This window comes from Petromyzon marinus, chromosome 26, assembly GCF_048934315.1.
Source record: "Petromyzon marinus isolate PM22_M1 ecotype Great Lakes invasive population chromosome 26, UKy_Petmar_22M1.pri1.0, whole genome shotgun sequence".
Taxonomy (NCBI): domain Eukaryota; kingdom Metazoa; phylum Chordata; class Hyperoartia; order Petromyzontiformes; family Petromyzontidae; genus Petromyzon; species Petromyzon marinus.
The window spans coordinates 1,455,867-1,478,412 of NC_133692.1; the positions used below are offsets into that span (position 1 = coordinate 1,455,867).

A 22,546-nucleotide genomic window follows, 5' to 3' on the forward strand; every position below is an offset into this window, starting at 1 on the left:
ACTGCAGGGATTCATATTCTTGGTTCTTTCGGTAAAGTCACGTAGAAGGCAAACAATACAAATTTTCTTGCTGTGGTTTTCACACCTGATGATGATTGCTTTTGTTGCAGTCGGAATGTCGTGAGAATTTAATTGTTTTATATTTTTATTATTTTTTTGTTTTATATTTTTTATTATTTTTTTGTTTCCCTTCTACGTGACTTTACCGAAAGAACCAAGAATATATTATCATTATTGTCAAGTAAATGTGCGTCATTTACATAACTAGTGTTTAATGTGCATATATTGAAATAGTGTGTAATGAGCACATTGTTTTATTATAGCGTATGGCAAGTATATATAAATTACAAGTCTAGGCTTACGTTTGTGAGCCACGTGATCGATTCGTGAGTGAGCGCGGCAGCACAGAGGCCGTGGTTATTTCTTCAAAGTGTGACATGCGGAGCCTCCTCCTCTACCTCCGTAAATTATTCGTTTATCCTGGAATATGTGAATTGTTTGCCATGGAGATCTGTCCCTATAATACACAATGGTTCTGTCTTGATATTTAAGAACGAGCATTTTCGAAAGCAGCAGCATCAGCAGCACCCATTTCACCGTTTCTCTGATGCTGCCGTTGTCACGAATTTTGTCAATCGTGTTTATGTTGAGCTCCCCGAATCGGATTCTCAAACTCTTAAATTATTTACAGGGTTTTATGTATTTAGCTCGTGTCTGTCATCATTTATCCCGCTGTATAGCTCTCCTTTTCTTCATTCAGCTTTCTGTGGTTTCAAACAGATCGTGTTGTTTATGTTGCCTATCACTTCCAGTGCCCCGTTCATTCCGATGGCAGGCATCTCATTATGTAGTCAATTTGCGATAATTTTTCTTATCTCGGAAGTGAAATATTTGGATACAATCTAAATTCACTCATCTCCTGAACGAGATTCCAATGCCTATTTTCAGCTTCATCTCCTGATTTTAAATGTTGAAATGTAACTTGAAACAGAAAACTCAGTGCAGACCATATAGCTATACGTTACATACAACACCAGATACCTATACAAGGAGGACCTGGTTGTAAGTGAAGTCAATGTATGTGTGTGTGCGTACGGGAATGATTGTGCATTGGTAGTGGAGAGCGGTAGTGTGTGTAGTGGTTAGCCAGTGTGCTACGAACCCGGCGACCCAGGTTCGATTCCCGCTCATGGCCACCAACACCAGTGACGATTATCTGAATCAGTCCTGGACCTCCCTTAGATCGACTCAGCCTCAAATGAGTACCTGGTATGATGTGTAAACATCACTACTAGGAAGACAAAGGCGGTCGGGCGTGGTGCTGGCCACCCACCCACTCGTGTACCGTGCCGGCCTTCGTAAGTGCTCCCTAACAGCACCTGCCCCAACAGTCTGTTAAGGCTATACGGGGGATCTTCGTCCCTGTGCCTTTTGTGTGCGTACGGGGATGATTGTTCATTGGCAGGACGCAGAGGCCCTTCGACTGCTGCAGGCGGCCTTACGGCAGCTGCAGGCCGACTGCGAACGGCTCGACAGCACCACGGCCCTACTGGAGGAAGACAAGGCTCAAAAACAGCGGCACGTCAATGTGAGTGACGCCACGCTCTAGTCCCACAGATGCCCCCCACGCGCACAGAGGCCCATGGGTGCCGTGCAGAGACAAGCACAATCGTTGCAAGCTCTGAGCTTGGAGAACCAGGTTTTAAATTGACTGTGCTGGAGATGAAAGGCCATAGAGGTGCAGCCCCTGCTCATCATTGCTTGCTCGTGCCACTGCTGAGGCAGGGCTTTCACGAGAGCGAGCTCCAGGTGGCCCCACACTGTAACCCCCTGCAGATTGACTAAGTGGAGGTCTGCTCATGATGGGTGGACAGAGGCAGGGGAATGGAAGAAACTTGCACCATGTGTTCAACTGTTACACCGTGCGAATGACCAATTGACTTCTGAATTGAAAGGCCAGCATCTCGCTAAAGACGTATATTTTTTTTCAAGCATTATTTACTTCGTTGCACTTTCCATTTGTAATTAATGTTGTGCCTGAAAAGCTTCCGTGTTTTTTTTTATGTGATCGTGATTTATAAATACTGAATCGGAACGTTACAATATGTCGTTGCTGACTGTCTTTTTTTCCCAGAGATTGTTTGAGCTTGTGGAACAGCTGGAGGAGAAGAAGGCAGATAAACAGCATGTGGAAATGGAAATTGATGTGGTAACTATTTGAAGTTCTGTTGCACTCTATTATAATGTATTTGCTACTCAATTCACATCCATACTAAAGAACGATAGTGACGCGTGTTTTAATTGCAACAAAGAGTCATGAAGAAACGTCATACTGCTCTACAGGAACACAAAATGCAGATACATTTAGCCTCTCTGTTCAGCTTCTAATAATAAATATGTTGTGGTTACTTAATCCCAAGTTTGTATGTTGAACTTCTTTCACACTGTACGTAGCTAACCATGCTAATCGAAGGTGCACTATGTATGTTGAATTTCTTTCGCACTGTACGTAGCCAACCATATTTATCGGAGGTGTGGGGGAAGGACAACAAACTAAACACAAAAATCAATTCGAAAGAAGTTCGTTTTCAATGGAGATTTAATAGTGCATAGCTCCAGTGGCATCGTAATATCAGAAGGAAGAGCGTTTCAGACAGCCGCAGAAGCGCATCTTTAAAGCGCCGCGCGATGCGGTGACCGTCTTTGTGCGATGGTTATCAAAACGCCGCTGCTGCTGCGAGAATGTCCACGGTTCGCGTGATGGGTTTTGCTCCTTGACGAGATCAGCAAGGTAGCGTCGTTCATTTTTGGCACGCACTTGGTGTGTAATGAGTGCGAACTTCTAACAATGTGTTCGTTCGGCAACCGAAAGCCAACGCAGCTCGGACACGGATTATATCTTGCAGTGCCTCATCCCAAGTGAGCGATGGGTCTGCAGCGGGCGGACGACTACGATCGCGACCACACCACGGCGAATGGCGTTTAACTCTTGGCTCTCTCCTCCTTTCGAGCATAGAAAGCGGACAAGCTGGCGCTGGACGGGAAGGTGAGCCGCGCGCAGTTCGACGAGACGGCCGAGCGGCTGGGCGCCATGGTGCAGGAGCTGCTGAGCAAGCTGGCGCTGCACGAACACGACTGGGTGAAGACGCTGGAGCGCCTCACGCAGGAGATGGACTCCAAGGTGGGGAAGCGAAGGCCTGGGGCACCGTTGCACAGCTCGGTGGGCGGAACGTCAGCGGAGGGTAGCGATATCGAGAGAGGCGCACCACGGCCAATGTTTATGGTTATCAGATCTAACCTAAACATTGTTCATTGTGTAATGGGCCAATGTGCACTGTTGCCCATGGTTTACGCAACAGGAACGTTGTGTCCCATAGCAGCGCGCGAGCGGGCGCCTGTTCGATGGTTGGTGTGATACCGGCGTTACGTACTCTGGAAGAGCAAAACTAAAGTGTAAAGGCAACGTTTTAGACGAGGGCCAGTGGTGACTATGGGGGCATGCTGCTGAAAGGCTGTCCGTCTTGTTTGTTCAATTCAGTAATGATTACTGGTACTTCTTTTTTTGCCAACTATTTGACGTGCTGACAGCAACCAAACTCAATGTCTAAGTTTGGAGGTCACACCGATTTTAAACGCGTCGGCAAACATCTATTGTTTGGCTCAAATCGGTTCACATCATTCACACGTGCAAATTAACGATGCTAAGGACAATCCATGACCTTCAGTTTAGTTTGAATCTCTGAAGCGATGCAGGCTCAAAGAGAATAGATATTGTCTAAACGTCACCACCGCATGAGTTTGTACGGCCGTGTAGTGAGAAGGCCGATCGTTCGAGAAGCAAATTAACGCTTCCATATGACAGGCCCATGAATAATCACGACAGGGTGGCTAGCACGCGAACAGCGTTAAAGCAGACTGCGTGAGGGGGATATGTGGCGAACATTGGCCAGATCGGTTTGCATATGCATCCGACAATGGGCAGCATTCAGCAAGCCATGCAATGGTTCATCAACACCCGTTCATGATGCAGTGAAGAGCATCGTTCCTCAGGCTCCTCGTTCACGTCCGTGTTGTCTTGTCTGTCCCACGTGGGTTGTCTGTCTTGACTTTGCTCTCTGTATTCTTTTTTTCTCCTGTGTACTGTGCCATCTGCACTGTCCATGCCATTTGTAAGTACTGTTTCATTTATAAGCACGCAACTCTTATAGCCGTGGTTATCACGAGTGAGCTATATTCACACATTGTAAGCTCTATTAAACACATGTCTTGCATTTCATACTGAACTGGTTAAATGTCTGCAAAGAGTAATGCACTGTCTATGATTATCAATTTAACAACATATATAAGCATACAATGTCTCCTTCCTTGTCTAATTAGTTTGCCTCATGCGTTCCAACCATAAATAGAAAATAAATGTAGCCACACACACATGACTGGATGCATATTTCATGCCTTTCATTTAAAAAAAATCGATAAATGGAGCAGAAAGATGCTGCTGAATGCTTATACCGCACGCCGTAGGTGTAATCAGGATTGATCGAGCACGTGTGTGTGTGTATTGTGTGGCTGTGTGTGTGTATTGTGTGGCTCTGTGTGTGTATTGTGTGGCTGTGTGTGTGTATTGTATGGCTCTGTGTGTGTATTGTGTGGCTGTGTGTGTGTATTGTGTGGCTGTGTGTGTATTGTGCGGCTGTGTGTGTGTATTGTGTGGCTGTGTGTGTGTATTGTGTGGCTCTGTGTGTGTATTGTGTGGCTGTGTGTGTGTATTGTATGGCTTTGTGTGTGTATTGTGTGGCTGTGTGTGTGTATTGTGCGGCTGTGTGTGTATTGTGCGGCTGTGTGTGTGTATTGTGCGGCTGTGTGTGTGTATTGTGCGGCTGTGTGTGTATTGTGCGGCTGTGTGTGTATTGTGTGGCTGTGTGTGTGTATTGTGCGGCTGCGTGTGTATTGTGTGGCTGTGTGTGTTTATTGTGCGGCTGTGTGCGTATTGTGTGGCTCTGTGTGTGTATTGTGTGGCTCTGTGTGCGTATTGTGTGGCTGTGTGTGCGTATTGTGTGGCTGTGTGTGTGTATTGTATGGCTGTGTGTGGGCAGCTGGACCGGATGGATCTGGATCCGCTCAAGAAGCAGCTCGAGGACCGCTGGAGGGCCTTCAAGAAGCACCTCCAGGAAGGGCCCAGGATCGAGGCTGATGATGCCGCTGCCTTCCGCAAGTAATGGGCACCGTGAGCCGCCACCAGGAAGCAGCAGGGTCAATAGTCACATCCAGGCTGGTGCATGCCCCCGAACGCGTGTGATCAAAGTCACCGGTGGTTCTTCACGGCGACAGTCACGATGGGTTGTTATTGTTGTTACATATTTTATTGGCATGAGAATGAGAGGCTTGGGATATATTTCATATTGGTTATTTGAAGTTTTACTCTTTCTGGATTTTGTTCCCGATGTAATGTGTGACGTGGTCCCAATTGAAACTTTGCGTATCTAAGTGCTAAATTTGTTTGCGAGAATTTGTACTTCAACTCACCCATGAGCTGAAACAATATTAAAACAATATTAATCGGTGCATTAATTGCTTGTACACCACGCGACAATTCATTAGTTTGGCTTTGGTTGAGGGTTCCTAAAGACAGATTAATCAGATAATTATGAGGCCTAACCTGGAAAGTAAATTATGATTTATTAAATATTACTCTTTGGTTCTATTCGGTAAAGTCACGTGGGTAAAAATAAAACAACAAAAATCACGACGTTTCGGCCACAACACAAGCGGCCTTCATCAGGTGAAGGGATCAGGCTGGAGTGGAACACAGCGCTGGAGTGGAACACAGCCACGCTCAGACCGCGACCTTTAAGCTGTGTGCGAGGAAACAAGGTGCCTTAACAAAGGAATTAGCATAAAAATTAGCATTTGATTGCCCGACTTAGCATAGAAGTGGTGGACATGCAAGTGCACATGCCGGTTGGCGCGCGGGGGGGGCGGGGAGTTTCCCTATTGATGGTGTGAAAAGGGAATTTAAGAGCTGCGAAAGTTTGGGGTACCACTACTTGAAAAATATACTGTACCATTGAAAATTAGTTTAATGTTTGGTTCGATTTAGAACATCTTTCCAATGGTTGCTTAATCTGAAACCATCTTCTCGGTTGAAATTGTGTCTGTGCTTGTAGATCCGAATTGCTTCGTGAACAAATCTCTGATAAAAACCCGTGGGTTTGCAAAGAACCTTGGTATCGGAGAAAATTATATCGTGATCACCCACAGCGTTGCAACAATGATCAGCTACGGCAGAAGAATTCGTTTTACCGTGTTTCAAATCTGATTTGTGCTCGCCAATTCGGTCAGAGACATGTCGCTTTGTCTCCCCGATATAGCAATCACCGCAGGTACAACTCAATTTGTAAACCCCGGGGTACTGTCAGTCAGGAATGACATCCTTCACGGATGGGATCAGATCACGAATTTTGTGTACTGTATTGAACCGGACCTGGATCTTGTGTTTGTTTAGAATTTTGGAAATCCTTTTAGTAACGCCTGCTATATATGGTAGTGTGATGGTTTTGACCGGAGTATCAAGTGGTTGTTTCTGTATGGAGGGAGAAATCTAGAATTATTAAATATTGTCTTCGTAAGTGGGTGCAGCAAAATGCATTTTCCGTTTTACGGATGTTGTATGTTGCTAAATGCATTTGATATGTTTGCCTATGAATGTAAACCACACACAACGTGCCTGGCCTCATCGCTTCTTTAAAGCTAAGCAGGCTTTTGAGCCTGCACAGCGCTGGGATGGTTGTCATAGGCGTTGTGAGGCTACATGATTGGCAGTAGAGGACAGTGTAGCAAAAGCAACCGCTGTACTGTACTTCTATGATTCCCCTGCTATGCCCCCTACCTTCACCAACCCACGATGGTGGCAGGCGATGCTCATGTAACCCTCACGGTCTTCACAGACATGGGGGGGGGGGCCTTATCCAGCAGTGGATTGACAATTGTAGGTGTACAATTGATATTGTTAGGCTGCTCCAATACACTAACCGAGCCAAAGACTGACGTTGACATTCAATTTCTTTCAGGCAGCTGGTGGCAAGGTTCAACTGTCTCTCCTGTGACCGGCCAGTGGATTTGATGCCAGGACCGTACGTAATACAATCAGAGTTAATGAAGACACTAATTGTACATTTTTAACTGCCGTCATGAATTAGTCTTCGTTGCGAGTCATGAGAAGTCTGCCAATGAAAGGAGTTGCAATGTTCTGCCAGCAGAGAGCGTTGAGGAGTTGTAATGCAAATATATTTTTAGCCAGGAGTAAAACAAATGTAGAACAATAAAACCATATTCTTTGGTTCTTTCGGTAAAGTCACGTAGGTATAAAATCAAATAAATCACGACGTTTCGGGCGCAACACAAGCGTCCGTCATCAGGTGGGGAAGCATGGTCTGCTGCTGAGGCAGACTGTTTTAAAAGATTTGAAATCTATTTAATATTTTAGATATGCAATACATTGTATCATTGAACATAACTTGGCCTTACATTTTATTGTCTTTCTTATATTAACTGGTAAATTGTGTATAATTCGTTTAGCGGTCTGTTTACTTTTTTTATTTTTGGCTTTTGCAGCATAGGTTTTTTTGTTGTTGGATGTGTTGTGTAGCGCTTTGTTTTACACGTTGTAACACCGTAAGTCTTCCAATGTTTCGCTTCGCGTGCCGTGAGATTCTTCAGGAACCGGCTGAAGTAGCTCACCTTCACCCTCGACGTCATGCCAAACGACGTGGCGGTACAACTCTAAAACCCATCGGAAGGCTGCTGCCACGTTAATTTTCAACCCTTAACGGTCACCGCTTAATCGGTGTACATTGCTGGACAGCATAACGTCGCAGAAGGCCGGGGCAAATCGTTGAGAGGTCTAAATGTTATTCCATCTCAGAGGCAGCAGCGCATCATGGAAACCACTTGAGAGTCGCCGTGTGTCGAGATTGAATGTGACACACGCTAAGTACGGGGCTGATGTTCCGTTGTGGAAAATCAATGTTGGACACAATTGACCACAGATGCTTAATGCCGGTACTGACCTGTCACCTGTTCAGATGTATTGTCTGCGATGCACAATTCCCAGCCATGCTTTCTGTCTCCATAGACTGTAGCACTAACTCGTTGAGGAGCATGGCAAAGGCTGCTACTGCAAGTTAAGTTTCCGACTCTCCCTGCTCTGCCACTTTAGGCATATCATCACCTTACCAGCTACGCAAGGGTTTCCGCCGAGCCGATCCGTCCGGCCTTACACAGTCTACGACGTGGGACACATCCGTCACAATGCCAAGAGGTGAGCTGCAACACGATTGCAAACCGCATAGCCCTCATGTCACGGACACAACAACTTTCACACAACAGGAGCCAACCAAGGCGATGTGAAGCCATGTCTATAGCCCAGACTACACAGGCTTGTGTGCGTATTGTGACCATTCTAGCAACATTTTACAGCGACTGCATTAAAAACGATATCACCAATGACAGTGGAACTGCAAATAGAACCAAGCATAGCATTTTGGGGAAAAAAATGCATGGATAGATGACATTCTGGTTATTCATCATGATCAGTGACACCTTTGCAGATACACAAAGGAAAGCACATGTATGCACTACAAACACACATTTAGCTGGTGTTCTATTTTCACACACAAACAAATTGGTTCGGTGGGAAAAAAAAGCCCCTTCATCAGCTCAACTTGTATTTTACAAAATAAAATAAATACACCCTTTTTTATAAGCACAAAGCTGAGACCATTTGCGCACAGCGCTGGCACATGCTCCCACGGCCTCACGCGGCTCGCTGGTTTCCCAGTGAGAAGGAGCTCGCCGAGTATGCCTACTGGGCGTCAGCGCGACCTTGCGGGGGCAGCCACACGATGACGTACACGGCCCGCCGATTCAACAAAGCTCAGAACCTCAACCAGGTGTACCTGTCCCAGTCGGTGGACAAACAGCAGGCCTACACGAAGGTCAGTGGGCCAACGCACGCACGCACTCAAGCCGGCACTTCCGTGGGGCTACGTACGCCAAACCGCTCAAGGTTTATTTTTCGGAGGGCCGCGTTTTTTTGGGAGGGCCGCGATATTAACTGGTGCGCTATCAAGTGACTTTGATACAGTTTTTAAAGGAGCAAAATAATATAGGCTTCAAGGTTAATGTACGTAGAATGTAAGAAATGAATAGGTTTTTGAAAGCAAAAGCATCCATGAAGTTTGTGAAGTTCCATTTTGTTCTTTTCTTTTTTTTTTCATCTTCATGAATCTCTCTACGTACTGACTTACGGCTCTCAGAAAGGGGTCGACATCATGGGCTTGAATGGGCAGATTTACAAGGGAAGGGCTTCCGGTCGCCTCCCTGATCTCCAGCCTGCTCAGCCCACCGAGGACTTTACCACTGGTAAGCCCACGTGCTCTGGCAGTACACATGTCGACCCACGGAAATAGGCTTTGCCTACCAACTAAAGTATTTTGATTTGCCTAGCCATGCTTCAATTAACACTTTGACCCCCCGTGTGATTTACCCCAACACGAAACATGTAGTGCACAGAAAAATAGCTTATGAACGGACATGCATCAAACAGTGCCGGTATTATTTCAGATGCAAGTTGTTAACACAAACTCATTTATCTGCATGAAATGAACAAATAATTCCTAGAAAATTTAGTTTTGTTATATAACGTTTTGATGTCACAACATTTATTTTCAAGAAAATTTTCGGTTTTCAAAACTATTTACTGACCATTCACATGACTGTAGACGTTAATTATAAATTAACGGTGCTGCAAAGTGGGGGCGATGACAGGTGCCAGGTCCAAAATGGAAATCTACCGCAAATGTATTACATGTGTAATGACAGGTTAACACCTGCTGGCCTGGAAGGGGAATCACGGGTACAGGCACGGTTAAGTACCAACCAATCAGAGAAGGAGGTTTATCTGGTTCAAAGGTAACAGGTGGGGCTAGCCGAGATACTCCGGGAACCTGCTCGAAGGTTCCACGAGAGGGCGTGGCCGGAGGCGGGGCCTAGCCACGCCTGGGGGGATATAAGGGGGAGTGGCCCCGGGGCTCGGGGCTCGTGTGTGGGGTCTTGGGTCCTGGCTGCGTCGCTGCTCGCCGACATCTCTCTCCGTCGTCCGGCCACGTGGAAGGTCTCCTGGGTGGCTTCCATCGCCTTCATCTTCACGCCGCCAGCCAGCGGCGTAGCCGAGTGCGGGCGATGGGACCACGCCGAGTAGAGACGTTAATAACTAGTGTTGTACTCGGTGTGAGGAAGAACAAGTGTTTGGCCTGTGTTGTGCCCAGTGTGAGTAATAAAGAAGAAGTCCCCTCTACACGACGTGTCGCGGAAGTCGCTCATTACACATGCATTCATGAATACATTTTATATTTAGCACAATACATATTAATTTACAATGTCAAAAAAAGAAATTCCTATCGGGTTATCACTATAGCCATCGGTGGCAAATGGTTTTGTATGGGGCTTTTGCTCAAAAACTGCAAAATCAATCAGCCTGCCAACCCGAACTCCTGACGTCTCCCACCAGCATTATTCTTTAGTGCCCCAATGGTGCACGTGCATTGGCGCTCAGCAAGTTTGTAAACCACATTATTCCCGCCGCCTACAGGAGTAGCGCGTGCTTTGCGTGCAGTTCCACCGTCGCTATAGAGACATGGCAGCTCGATGCATCCCGCGGTACATAGAGCGTTCGGTCCATCCGTTTGTTTCCCAGTTGAAGACGACGCGAGCGTCCAGATGGCGTACAGAGGAAGCCGGAGCACAGTACAGCGGAGGAACAGCGGCGGAGCGGAAGTGCGGGCCGTACCCACGCGGCCCCAGAGCGCTCGCCTGCCGCCGAGGGCACGGGCAGGTGCCTCGCACACGACGCACGCACGGCACCCACCGCGCTGGGGCAGCCAGAGTCAGGTTGACACGTCCCAGCGTGGTCGTTACATTTCGTGTTCTTTAGGCCTTTGTCTTAGTGGGCGGTTTTCGGCTCACGCTCCCTCCACCCTGTCTGACATCGAGCGCTCTTCTTCATTCCACCGCATAGACCCCTTTCCGTCAAGTTGCCCAGCAGCATTTCATTTGCTCTGCCTCTTGCCCTCTTCACAACATTCGTCTCTCCAGATATTTCTTCATCAAGGTTTCGCCTCTTGAGAATATGCTCAATCCACACCTTTTGCTTTTCTCTACTGTATTGTTCTAAGTAGACTTCCCTCCTCCCGAGCCTGCTCGAGGACTTCCATGACATTTACCGTTTTAGAATAAATACTGTAGCCATTTGCTTTTGTTGTACATTCTGAAACGATGGTACAGGGATGGACGGATACACTATGCAGACGAATGAATATTCGCGCACATGATCGTCGTACCTTACACAAGCTATTATGATCTCGAGTGGTATGATATATTTTAATATTGTGGCACTTTGTGTACAAGAGGCAATACGAAATGTAAAATTCATATATTAACAGATTCTTGCTTCTCCCAGAGCTGCTTCTTACCGAGACAGTTAACGGTGCGGTTTTACGGACGTGCAAAAATACGTCGCATCAAAAAATTAAAAGCGTCAAACGAGCGGTGAAGCCACACGAAGCGGAGGTTCCACATTCCTATTGGCCGTGGCAATTCTTTCCTGAAGCCAAGCGTTAGGTGGCTTCTCACGAGGCGCATCCCCAACGCGTTCTCAATCGCCGTGCGTCGTTGTCGTTGTCGTTTTGTCGTCAAGTTTCGGCGCGGCCCTCGGCCCGCGAGCGGCCGACCACCTCCCTGGGTCGCTTGAGCGGCGAGCGGCAGGCAAGCGCGGCCACGCTCCTAATGCAGCCGTCCGCTACCACCGCCGCCGCCACCTCCTCACTCGCGCAGCACCGGCAGCAGCAGCAGGACCACCAAGTTGACGGAGCCTCCATCGCGGTCAGCATCCCCGCCGCACCAGCCGAGCCGCCAGGCTCGCCCGACACCTTGCAGCAGCAGCAGCAGCTTGTGTAAGCGATGAGCGGGCGGGAGCCAACGACATCGTCCCTTCACGCTGGTTGCAATGTTGTGAGCGGTGAAATCCACTCGCTGTCATTGTACTCCAGAGCAGGTATTGGAGATTCACAATGGTCAGCAACGTCGATGATCGGAGGCTCTAAATGCACGTCTTTTCAAAGCGGGTCATTCGAGTTAGCAAGGAATAACGTGAAGTGGCTTCCAGTGTGATACAAACATAGAAAATAATTCTTATTAAAAATTAAGGCATTTCCATATCTGTAACTTTTTCTCCCAAAGTGGAACATAGCCATAGAAGAGAAATCTATTTCTGATGAAATACAAATGAATACAGCTGCTGTTTTGTAACTGTAGAATAACTTGTGAAAGAGTCAAAATCACGCGATTTGATTCTTGCAGGCAGATGCCTCAACAAGAAGGGTCACAGCACAAAAGGCCGTAGATGATTATAGTTCATATAGTTTATATCGTTTATATTCTAGAGAAGGGTCAAAGCACGAAGGCCTGGTAATAATTATAGTTTGAGAGCCTCAATCAAAGTAGAGCAGCATAATTTATTTCAAATAAGAAGTGTAATGCCTGTCGACCAAAGTAAGAACCACTAAATACAGTTTCATTGCATTCACCGTCTGAATGGTATTGCGAGCCAAGGACGCCAAGTGGCACGTTACACGATGGTGTTGGGTAAAACCGTTGAAAAAAGCCGGCATCTCCGTGTCGGGTCACTAAATGTCACAGTCGGCGCAGCCTTTTGCCGTGTTTGTGTTGATGAGCGTGTCCGTTCATCCAGCAAGTTCCTCAACTTAAAGGGCTCGACGTGTCTGTGCGCACGCAAGCCACGATCAGTCATTACAACGCAAAGTCCCAACGAGAGAGGATGAACCCAACTGACAAGCGGCAATATTTCCACGTGGAGCGGTGTCTGATCCCAGCAAAGGGGACATTGCCCATGCGAGGTGTAATCTGGTGTATGTACGTATGTGTACGTTGAACTTCTTTCGCACCGTACGGTGCCAACCGTGCTAATCGGAGGTGCGGGGGAAGGACAACAAACTAGACACGAGAGAGTGTTCCAGATGATCGCAGAAGCGCATCTGGAAGCGCCGCGCGATGCGGTGGCCATGTTTGTTCGATGGCAGCAGCCAGAAGCTGCTGCAAGGACGATCGGAGTTTGCGTGACGTGCTGGTTACTCCAACTCCATTTGTGAAGTATTTATATAATGGGATACATCAACTTGAATTTTATGAAATAAACATTCTAATATGTTTATGTGATGAAAGAAAACTACGAAGTGCCTAAAGGTGTCTTGAAAAAGCCAATATGCTGTCGCGTGTATACTGTCATTGTAAACGAGTATTTTACTTTGTATAATTTATGGTGGCAAAAAGTTAATTCCCATATTCACGTGTAAGGAAAAAAATATATAACATACATTTTTACATAATCTAAAAGTAGTTTTCTTTTAATCGTTTCCCACCCCCATATTGTGATGTTTTTGAAGCTTTTTTACATCCAATTGTATGTCGATACACATTCGAGAGCATAATGCACTTTATGGTGATGTATCAAAATAGAGTTTTCACGCTTTACCCACATCGGTATTCGATTTCCTTTCGTGTGTATAGGATGCAGTACTTCATGGATATGTTACTGATAAGCACGTCTTTAAAGTAGTGTTTTTGTTCGCTATGGAGTCTCCTACCAAAGCAACGTCCAGCGGTCTGTCCGCTGTGATTGGTGAATCTACACAATGATTGCACGGTTTCACTAGGGAAGGGGGGGGATTGCAGTAAATTATCTCATTGTCGGTGGTATTGCACAGATGTACAACAGCTCTCACAGTGCTGCATGCAGTGTGGTACTGAAGGCGGCAGTCATAGTCTTCTTAAGTCTTCGTCGAGTAGGCAACAACCTATGGAATTAAAGTATCGTCCTAGTCGTTCAAATAATACATTCTGACTAATTGAAAACGGGACACTTCAGAACCATAATATTTATACTGCAGGAGGAATCCGATGAGCTATAAAGCTTTTTTTTACAGATGTCCAGTAGGGGCGGGTAAGAACGTTAGAACGACAAACAATAAAAAATAACACGATCGTAGTGCAAAGTACAAGAAATGTAAACAAATCACCCAAACACAAAAACAACACTAAACCGTCGCCATCCTATGTGGCAAAGCCCACTCAGGTATTACATTATTTTTCAGAAGCGACCTGGCCACAAATGATAGCTCAACAAAGTGGCTTATCATTTGGACATTTAAATCAGCAAATCAATCTAAATAATCTCAATGAATTCTTAGTCCCATATAAAAAGAATGCTACAACACGTGGACACGTGTTAGTCAGCATTTTTGGTTTCATGAAATCCTAAGATTTGACTTGAGATTTGACTAAGATTTCCACAGGTTGTCACAGACTCGACGAAAACTCAAGACAGTACACATCTGACGTCACTTGGGTCTACACGATACTCAACAGTACACATTTGACGTCCCTTGGGTCTACACGATTTAACTCGGTTTTGTTTGACATTTTAGTTTGAGGATATACACGTTTACAAATTGGAATGTTTTACCTTTATTTGTTGAAGTTGATTAAAGCCGAATCAATTTTCTGTGGCTTTCTTGATATGCCTTTACATTCTGTGTGTAGCTGATAAGAATTAACATTTTTTTTAATGGCAAAACCTCGTACGAAGTAATGTAAACGATGGCCATTCCTCGATATACGAAATCCCATAAATCGAGCTCTCTTTTACCATTGACTTCCATTATACTGGATATGCGTTAGTACGGGGAATTTTAAAAAAATTGGCCCGAAAATGTAATAAACTCACACTTAATAATCCCGCAAAGCCTTTTAAAGCACATTCAATGGGAATTATATAATTTCATGATAACATATGAATAATAATAATAAGTCGTGGAAAAAACTGCAAGGTAACATCAAAGTCGTTCCCTAATTTACAAGTTACGTTGCAGTGATTGTCCGTACATTAAGTTGCTGTACAAGCCAACACTTCGATACAGTATATACAAAGTCCACTGTTGCCTAAGGCCACAATGAAAGACGATACATTTGAACTGCTATGAGCTCATGTTGTACAAGTGGAAGCAGAATTGGTTTATTGTCTGTTATCTGTTGTTTGCGCGACACAGGGGAGAGCAGTGCTGAATCATCCCCTGCCCAGGGTGCTCCAGGTGTCTTAGGACCCCCCCCCCCCCCCCCCCCCATTTAATTATCTGAAACGTAGGTTTATTTCACACGGAAATGAACCCACACGCTTTAAGCCGCACTGCACGTGGCAGTTGTGGAGCGGCGGTGCAGCGGTTAGCGCGCTGCGCTATGAATCCGCTCACGGCCAACACCGGTGACGATTATCTGAACCGGTCCTGGGCCTCCCCTATGTCTACTCAGCCTCAAATGAGTACCTGGTGCGGTGCGTAAAAACATCGCCACTGGGGGAGACAAAAGCGGTCAGGGCGTGATGCTGGCCATCCACCCCCTCGTGTGCCGTTCTGGCCTTCATAGGTGCTCGCTAAAAGCACTTGCCCCTACAGTCTGTTCAGTCCATACGGGGGGAGGGGTCTATGTCTTTGTTACAATAGGAACTGCCTGTGGTTGACTTGTACATCAGAAAGCAACACTCGTATTACTTCTGAAAACTTAACAGTCGCATAAAGAAGGGACGAAGCCCTGATTTGTTTTAAGTTCAGGAGACTATCTGTTAAAATAATTGATTTTCCCAGTACATAAGTTACGATGCAGTGGCATCAGGCATCCGAAGGGAAAGCATTTACATTTTAACTCGTGCCAGTGTCCTAGCATAACGAAAACATTCGTATCTCAATACCCGCTGGGTTGAGTGCCTTCGCCTAAGTGGTTTCTGGGATGGCAACCCCCCCTCCAATCATTTGAGAATTTTGGTCGAAAATCCATTCAGGGTTTAATAATAACAATGATGCACAGGACTATGAATGTGGAAACACGCGGCACGTAAACGATGTGAAACAAGCATGAACGTGCCTGGCAGTTTCCACCCGATCTGAACCTCCCGAAGTGCATGGCACGGCAGGCAGGGCCCTCATCCAGCAGTGAAATGGCAAAGTAATCATGACAGCGTGCGCTCGTGCAAAACTGCATCTCACAACAAAAGATTTGTACTGTACACGAACAAAAACATGCTGGCGTGCACGTGTGCTTAAGGAGCGCACTGGCCACACAACGGGACTTTAATTTAAACAAAAGAAAAACCCATCAACACTTTCGTGAAAGAAAACACCGTGGCCTTGAAGGGAACAAAAATCTAATCGGCGATGTAGCTATCTTCATAGCAGATAGATAAACATAACACCGTGAAAGAAAAACCCATGGATTTGTGCGAAGTCTTTCTGCCACCAGAGCGTGTGTGTGATACTGGTTAAACCGGTGTTGGATACTTCACTTGCCGCGATAAATTTGTCAATGAAGCGAACGACGGAGTGGTTAAGACAATGATCGGACTGATGCGACGTGTGGACCTGCACTCAGTGTTTAACATCGGTTCCCTTGAGTTTCGTTCAGGAGCTGTAAAAAAAACAACCATTAAGGCATGGAAAGCTTCCCCATAGTTCGCATTAACTCTGTCACACACGCGCGCACGTACACACACACACGTTTTCTTTGTAAAGAGATTCCTAAAAAAAGTGTGAGAAAAACCACTCCTCCACGTGCGTCGAAGAGTTGGGTGGGGGGGGGCTCTATTACACGGATAAACAGTTCATGATGTTCCCTGGCAGGCTTCCCTTGTAGCAGGGGAGGACTTTGGAATATGAGCATTAGCAGCTGTCCCCAGATTTCTGACCCTGATGGCCCACCAACAGTTGTGTCCCATTCATTAACAGTGATCCCAACACAAGGCGCACGCATTGCTTTTTTCTTGTTCTTCTTCTTCTTCTTAAGGAAACATAGTTTCCCCTTGAGAGAAGGCATCCTACGACAGCTGAACCCTGGTCAATGCACAATATGGACATGGAAAGAGTTAAATGTTCCTTATGCAACTGTGTGTACCGAATTTAGCAAGAACATTTAATCCATGAAAGGGACAAGGCTTTTAGGCGAAAATGTAACGAGTAAGAGCTCTCATCCACGACCCTATTACGTACAACTTATATTATCGATAGTAGATGTAGGGGTCTGCGAAGCTCCAGTTACCCACAACCCCATTCTTCCTGTTATCCGCAATTTTTCTTCAGATGAGTGGAGTAAAGACATGGATAACATTGCGGATAGCAGGATCCACAATGTTCGACCCCTACGGCACCGTGGGTATGAGTTCTGTTGTACACTTTCTCTAGCCCTTACATGCAGGCTCTACATCGATGATGGAATTACCACCTTTAAACACTCGTCGTAAAGTGGTATCCGTAATTTTTAAGCGACAGATTGTGAGGAGTAGTTGTGTTGCTTTGAAAATCAATACGCTCTATTTATATGCAGCAAATTAAATTTAATCACATCAAGACACTACTGCTAAAACTAATTAGCTTATGGACATCACAAACACATAAACCATAGGGACAATTGCCCTCAATTTTTCGATTTAAAGCTTTCGTGACTGCAAGGATTCATCTTCTTTGGTTCTTTCGGTAAAGTCACGTAGAATGAGAATAAAATAATAAATTGATAAAATAAAATAACAATAAAATTTTCACGACGTTTCGGCCACAACACAAGCGGCCTTCATCAGGTGAAGGGATGAGACTGTCTGGAGGACAGCGCTGGAGCGAACACAGCCAAGCTCAGACCGCGACCTTTAAGCTGTGTGAGAAGAAACAGCGCCTTGACAAAGGAATTAGCATAGAATTTAGCATTGAAATAGCTGAGTGATTAGCTTGTGACTGGTCACAGAAATGTCTATGTTAAAGTGAATGTGTATGCTTTGACTTTAACATAGCCATTTCTGTGACCAGTCACAAGCTAATCACTCAGCTATTTAAATGCTAAATTCTATGCTAATTCCTTTGTCAAGGCGCTCTGTTTCTTCTCACACAGCTTAAAGGTCGCGGTCTGAGCTTGGCTGTGTTCGCTCCAGCGCTGTCCTCCAGACAGTCTCATCCCTTCACCTGACGAAGGCCGCTTGTGTTGTGGCCGAAACGTCGTGAGAATTTTATTGTGTTATTTTATTTTATCAATTTATTATTTCATTCTCATTCTACGTGACTTTACGGAAAGAACCAAAGAAGAATTGCCCTCAAGTTATTAGGTAGTTTTCGGGGAACTTTCATTGACACATGTGACGTTATGCTCAAAGTTCCTAAAACATATTTAAGTCTATTGGTTTTTCCAGACCAATATCCAGCAGCATTTTTTAACAAGTCTGGTGAGACCCAGACAGTTGAAACCAGTCCCGAGTTTAATAACATTCTGCTGGAATAATATTGCTCTGAAAAGCCAAGAGGCCAATGGAATACACAAACATGTTTTAATTATGTGAAGACAGAACGTAGTTTCGTGAAACATGCTTTCACTGCACTCTGATATTGAGTTTTCGAAAGAGGAACACAAATAAAAGAAGCGAACTGAAAACACTACAGGTCAGAAAAATATAAAAAGTAAAACACTTGGGTCTCAGTCACAATCTGAATCTTTATTTATACAGAAGGAATCCAATGAGCTATGAAGCTCTTTTTCACAGATGTCCAGCAGTGGCGGGTCAGAACGTTACAACAATACAAAAACACGATATGAGTGCAAAATATAGGAAAGGTAAGCACATCACTCATATATCTAGCTATGTTCATTTCACCAAGCAAGGCCCACTGAGCTATTAGCTTCTTTTTCAGAAGCGACCAGGCCACAGATGATAGTTCAACAAAGTGGCTTGTCGTGTGTACATTCATAGCAGCCAAATAATCTAAACGCAGGTTTCTAAATGTAGAAGGAAAAAACCGGAGGAAACAATCCACGCGACCACGGGCAGAACATGCAAACTCCAAATATACATGCGTCAGGATCGGTATCGATCCCTTGACCTGCTGGATACCAGGCGAGAAAGGTAACATCCCTGTTCAACCAGCAACACCTCGTCTCCGCACTGTCTCACTCACAGTTTGGCCCCACGTGTGCCAACCACAAAGACAAAGATCCCCCGTATAGCCTAAACGGACTGTTGGAGCAAGTGCTGTTAGCGAGCACCTATTAAGGCCAAAGCGGCACACGAGGGAGTGAGTGGTCAGCACCACGCCCGGCCGCCTTTGTCTCCCCAGTGGCGATGTTTACTACACACCGCACCAAATACTCATTTGAGGCTGAGTCTACCTAGGGGAGGCCCAGGACCGGTACAGATAATCGTCACCGGTGTTGGCCATGAACACGAATCGAGCTTGGGTCACTGGGTTCGAGGTGCAGCGCGCTAACCGCTACACTACCGCTCCCCACACAACAGCCATTCGCCACTAAGTGGCGGTGACGTTACCACGACGCTTGTGCCAGGCTAGGTGCACGTTGAGGCCACGTGAAGTGTCGAACGCCCGCTTGCAGGTCACGGGGCAGACCCATGTGCCACGGGTCGACTGACTGAGATGACTGGCCGATGCACCACCTGTGCCCCCTACTGTGCCAACCTGTTGTGCTTTAACCACCCGGCGCTTCGCTCGTTGTTGTGAGCGTCGCTCCGCTGCCCTCCGTTGTTGCTGGAGGGCGACTGCCTCCAACTGCCCAGTAGCAGCAGCAGCAGCGTCCTTCACCAGCCTCATACACAGTTTGATCTTGACACCGCTGGTACCGGTCATCGGCTCCCCACACACACACACACGTGCGCACACACACACACACGTGCGCACACACACACACACGTGCGCACACACACACACACGTGCGCACACACACACACGTGCGCACACACACACACACGTGCGCACACACACAACAACAACAACAACCGCCATTCGCCACTAAGTGGCGGTGACGTCACCACGACGCTTGTGCCAGGCTATGTGCACCCTGAGGCCACGTGAAGTGTCGAACGCCCGCTGGCAGGAGGTCACGGGGCAGACCCAGGTGCCACGGGTCGACTGACTGAGATGACTGGCTGATGCACCACCTGTGCCCCCTACTGTGCCAACCCGCTGTGCTTTAGCCACCCGGCGCTCCGCTCGCTGTTGTGAGCGTCGCTCCTCCGCCCTCCGTTGTTGTTGGAGGGCGACTGCCTCCAACTGCCCAGTAGCATCCTTCACGAGCCTCCTCCACAGAGGCCGATCTTGACACCGCTGGTACCAGTCATCGGCAAGTCCACTCAGCTCCACGTCCTCCTGTACCACATCACTCCATCTCTTCTCTAGCCCGTGCCGCGCCCGCTTAGCCCCCTCAATCCGGCCAAACAAAAGCTGTTTCGGCATGCGGTGGCTGGGCATGCGGGCTACATGACCCAGCCATCGCAGCCTTGCCTGCCGGAGGAGCTCACCGATGGGACCCTGCCCAGATCTTTCAAGGATTTGTGAGCTCCTCACACAATCCAGTCTGGTTAAACCCAGGATGGATCGTAGGCAGGTCAGCCTAAATGTTTCTAACCGGCGAAGATGTTCCATTAGGGGGGTCCACGTTTCGCAAGCGTAGAGAAGGGAGGGAATGACCGTGGCCGAGAAGACCTGAAGCTTAGTGCGGAGCGACAGACCAGGTAGCTTCCACACAGCGTTACGCAACCGATGAAAAGATATTGCCGCTCGACTGATTCGGAGTGAGACCTCTGCTGTTAAACTGGAGCCAGTCATAAGCACACTGCCCAGGTATGGGAAACTCTCCACTCTCTCCACAACTGCCCCATCACCGATTGGGAGTTGTGGGGGTGGAGTGTCCGATGGTACAAAATACCCAGGCAGGTGCTTAGTTTTGGTGGGGCTGATGGTAAGGCCCCACCTCTTAGTGGCACGCTCCAGTCTCAGCAGCAGCGTCTCCAACTCCTCCTCTGACTGAGCAGCTATTACCAAGTCATCAGCATACATAACGTGGTTGAGCAATAGGGAGCCATCCCTTGACCGCACCCGGGCATCGATTAGCCTCCCATTATATCTGTACCATATGGAGATTCCCCCGGTACATCTATTGAAGGCTTCACGAACTACGTGGTCAAAATAGATGTTAAATAATGTGGGAGCCAGAGGACATCCCTGTCGCACCCCAAGGTGTACAGGGAATGGCTCTGACTCCCGGCCACGTAGTTTTACCCGGGCCCGCTCACCATCATGAAGGTCCTTAATGATCGTGAGCAGAGGGTCAGGTACCCCAAAAGCACGAAGAACGACCCAGAGCCCAGGCCTACTGATGGTATCATAGGCCTTGACCAGGTCAATAAAGCAGAGATGTAGGTCTTGTTGGAATTCCCTACACCTCTGCTGTAGCAGACGGACAGAAAATATGGCATCTGTGCAGGACCGCCCTTTCCTGAAACCGCATTGGGGCTCCGCAAGCCTCTCCTCAGCGTGCCTGGCAAGGCGATGCTGAATAATCCTTGCCAGGACCTTTCCCGGCACACTGAGGAGTGAGATGCCCCTGTAGTTGTTACAGTCTGTGCGGTCCCCCTTCTTAAAAAGGGGGACCACCAGGGCATCCTTCCAATCCTGCGGAACCCGTCCAGTGGTCCAGACTGTTGTTATGATGTCATATAGGGCAGTCTGTGCACAAACGCCACCCTCCCTCAGCATTTCGCTTGGGAGATCATCTCTGCCCGCTGCCTTTCCTGGTCTCAGACTCCGGATCGCCTTCAATACTTCCTCAGCAGATGGCACCTCAGCCAGCCACTCACAGTGGGTGACTTCATCCAATATTTGAGGCACCGCAGCCTCAGCAGGGTTATCCTCACTTTGTGCCACGATGTTTTCCTGGCTGTGGGATTTTCCCTCCCCCAGGACCTCACAGAAATGCTCAGCAAATCTGCGAACCTGTTCCTGGGGGTCGGAAATTGGATCACCGTTTTTTCCCCTAATGATGGTAATAGGTGTGGCGCTGCAGGTTACTTTTTTGATGGAGTTAAATAGCGATTTGTGATCACGGGCCACTGAGGCAGACTCCATCTCCTCAGCAACCCGCGACCACCACCCATCCTTGCAGCGCCTCACGGCTCTCCGAACCTCCGAGCGAAGGCTGCGGTAAGCCTCCTCATTCTCTGACGTGGGATTCTGTAGCCGATGACAGTGGGCCTGTCGCTTTTTCTCAACCATCCTGAACAACTCCTCTGTCATCCAGGGTGTCTGGGGAGGTCTGGACCGCGTACCCAAAGCAGCCATTGCAGCTGCATGAGTCACAGTCCTAAACCTCGCCCATTTACCCTCGACATCAGGAGGAGTCGGGGACGATGCCAATCCCAGCCGCAAGCGATGATGAAATTCTCGCTTGCAACTTTCATCAGATAACTGAGACCAGGCCACTTTAGGTTGGAATGGGGTCCTGGGTGTACACCCACCACCGGAGTGGAAGAATGGCAGGCGCATCTTACAGATGACTAGTCGATGGTCAGAGGGCAGATCAGCTCCACGGTAGGTCCTGGTGT

The 22,546-nt window shown here is 47.2% G+C and overlaps 1 protein-coding gene across 1 annotated transcript in view; it reads left to right on the forward strand.

The window, feature by feature from the left end:
• The window catches only part of C26H16orf96 (chromosome 26 C16orf96 homolog), a 26,261-nt gene extending 11,626 nt beyond the window's left edge, over window positions 1–14,635 (forward strand). The window contains exons 7-16 of the mRNA XM_032961003.2: window positions 1,466–1,588; window positions 2,135–2,209; window positions 3,017–3,181; window positions 5,094–5,212; window positions 7,068–7,130; window positions 8,216–8,317; window positions 8,837–8,993; window positions 9,315–9,420; window positions 10,754–10,891; window positions 11,753–14,635. Of these exons, the coding sequence (XP_032816894.2) occupies window positions 1,466–1,588; window positions 2,135–2,209; window positions 3,017–3,181; window positions 5,094–5,212; window positions 7,068–7,130; window positions 8,216–8,317; window positions 8,837–8,993; window positions 9,315–9,420; window positions 10,754–10,891; window positions 11,753–12,012 (1,308 nt within the window). The 3' untranslated portion in view covers window positions 12,013–14,635. The remainder of the gene's footprint in view (window positions 1–1,465; window positions 1,589–2,134; window positions 2,210–3,016; window positions 3,182–5,093; window positions 5,213–7,067; window positions 7,131–8,215; window positions 8,318–8,836; window positions 8,994–9,314; window positions 9,421–10,753; window positions 10,892–11,752) is intronic.
• The last annotated feature ends 7,911 nt before the right edge of the window (window positions 14,636–22,546 follow it).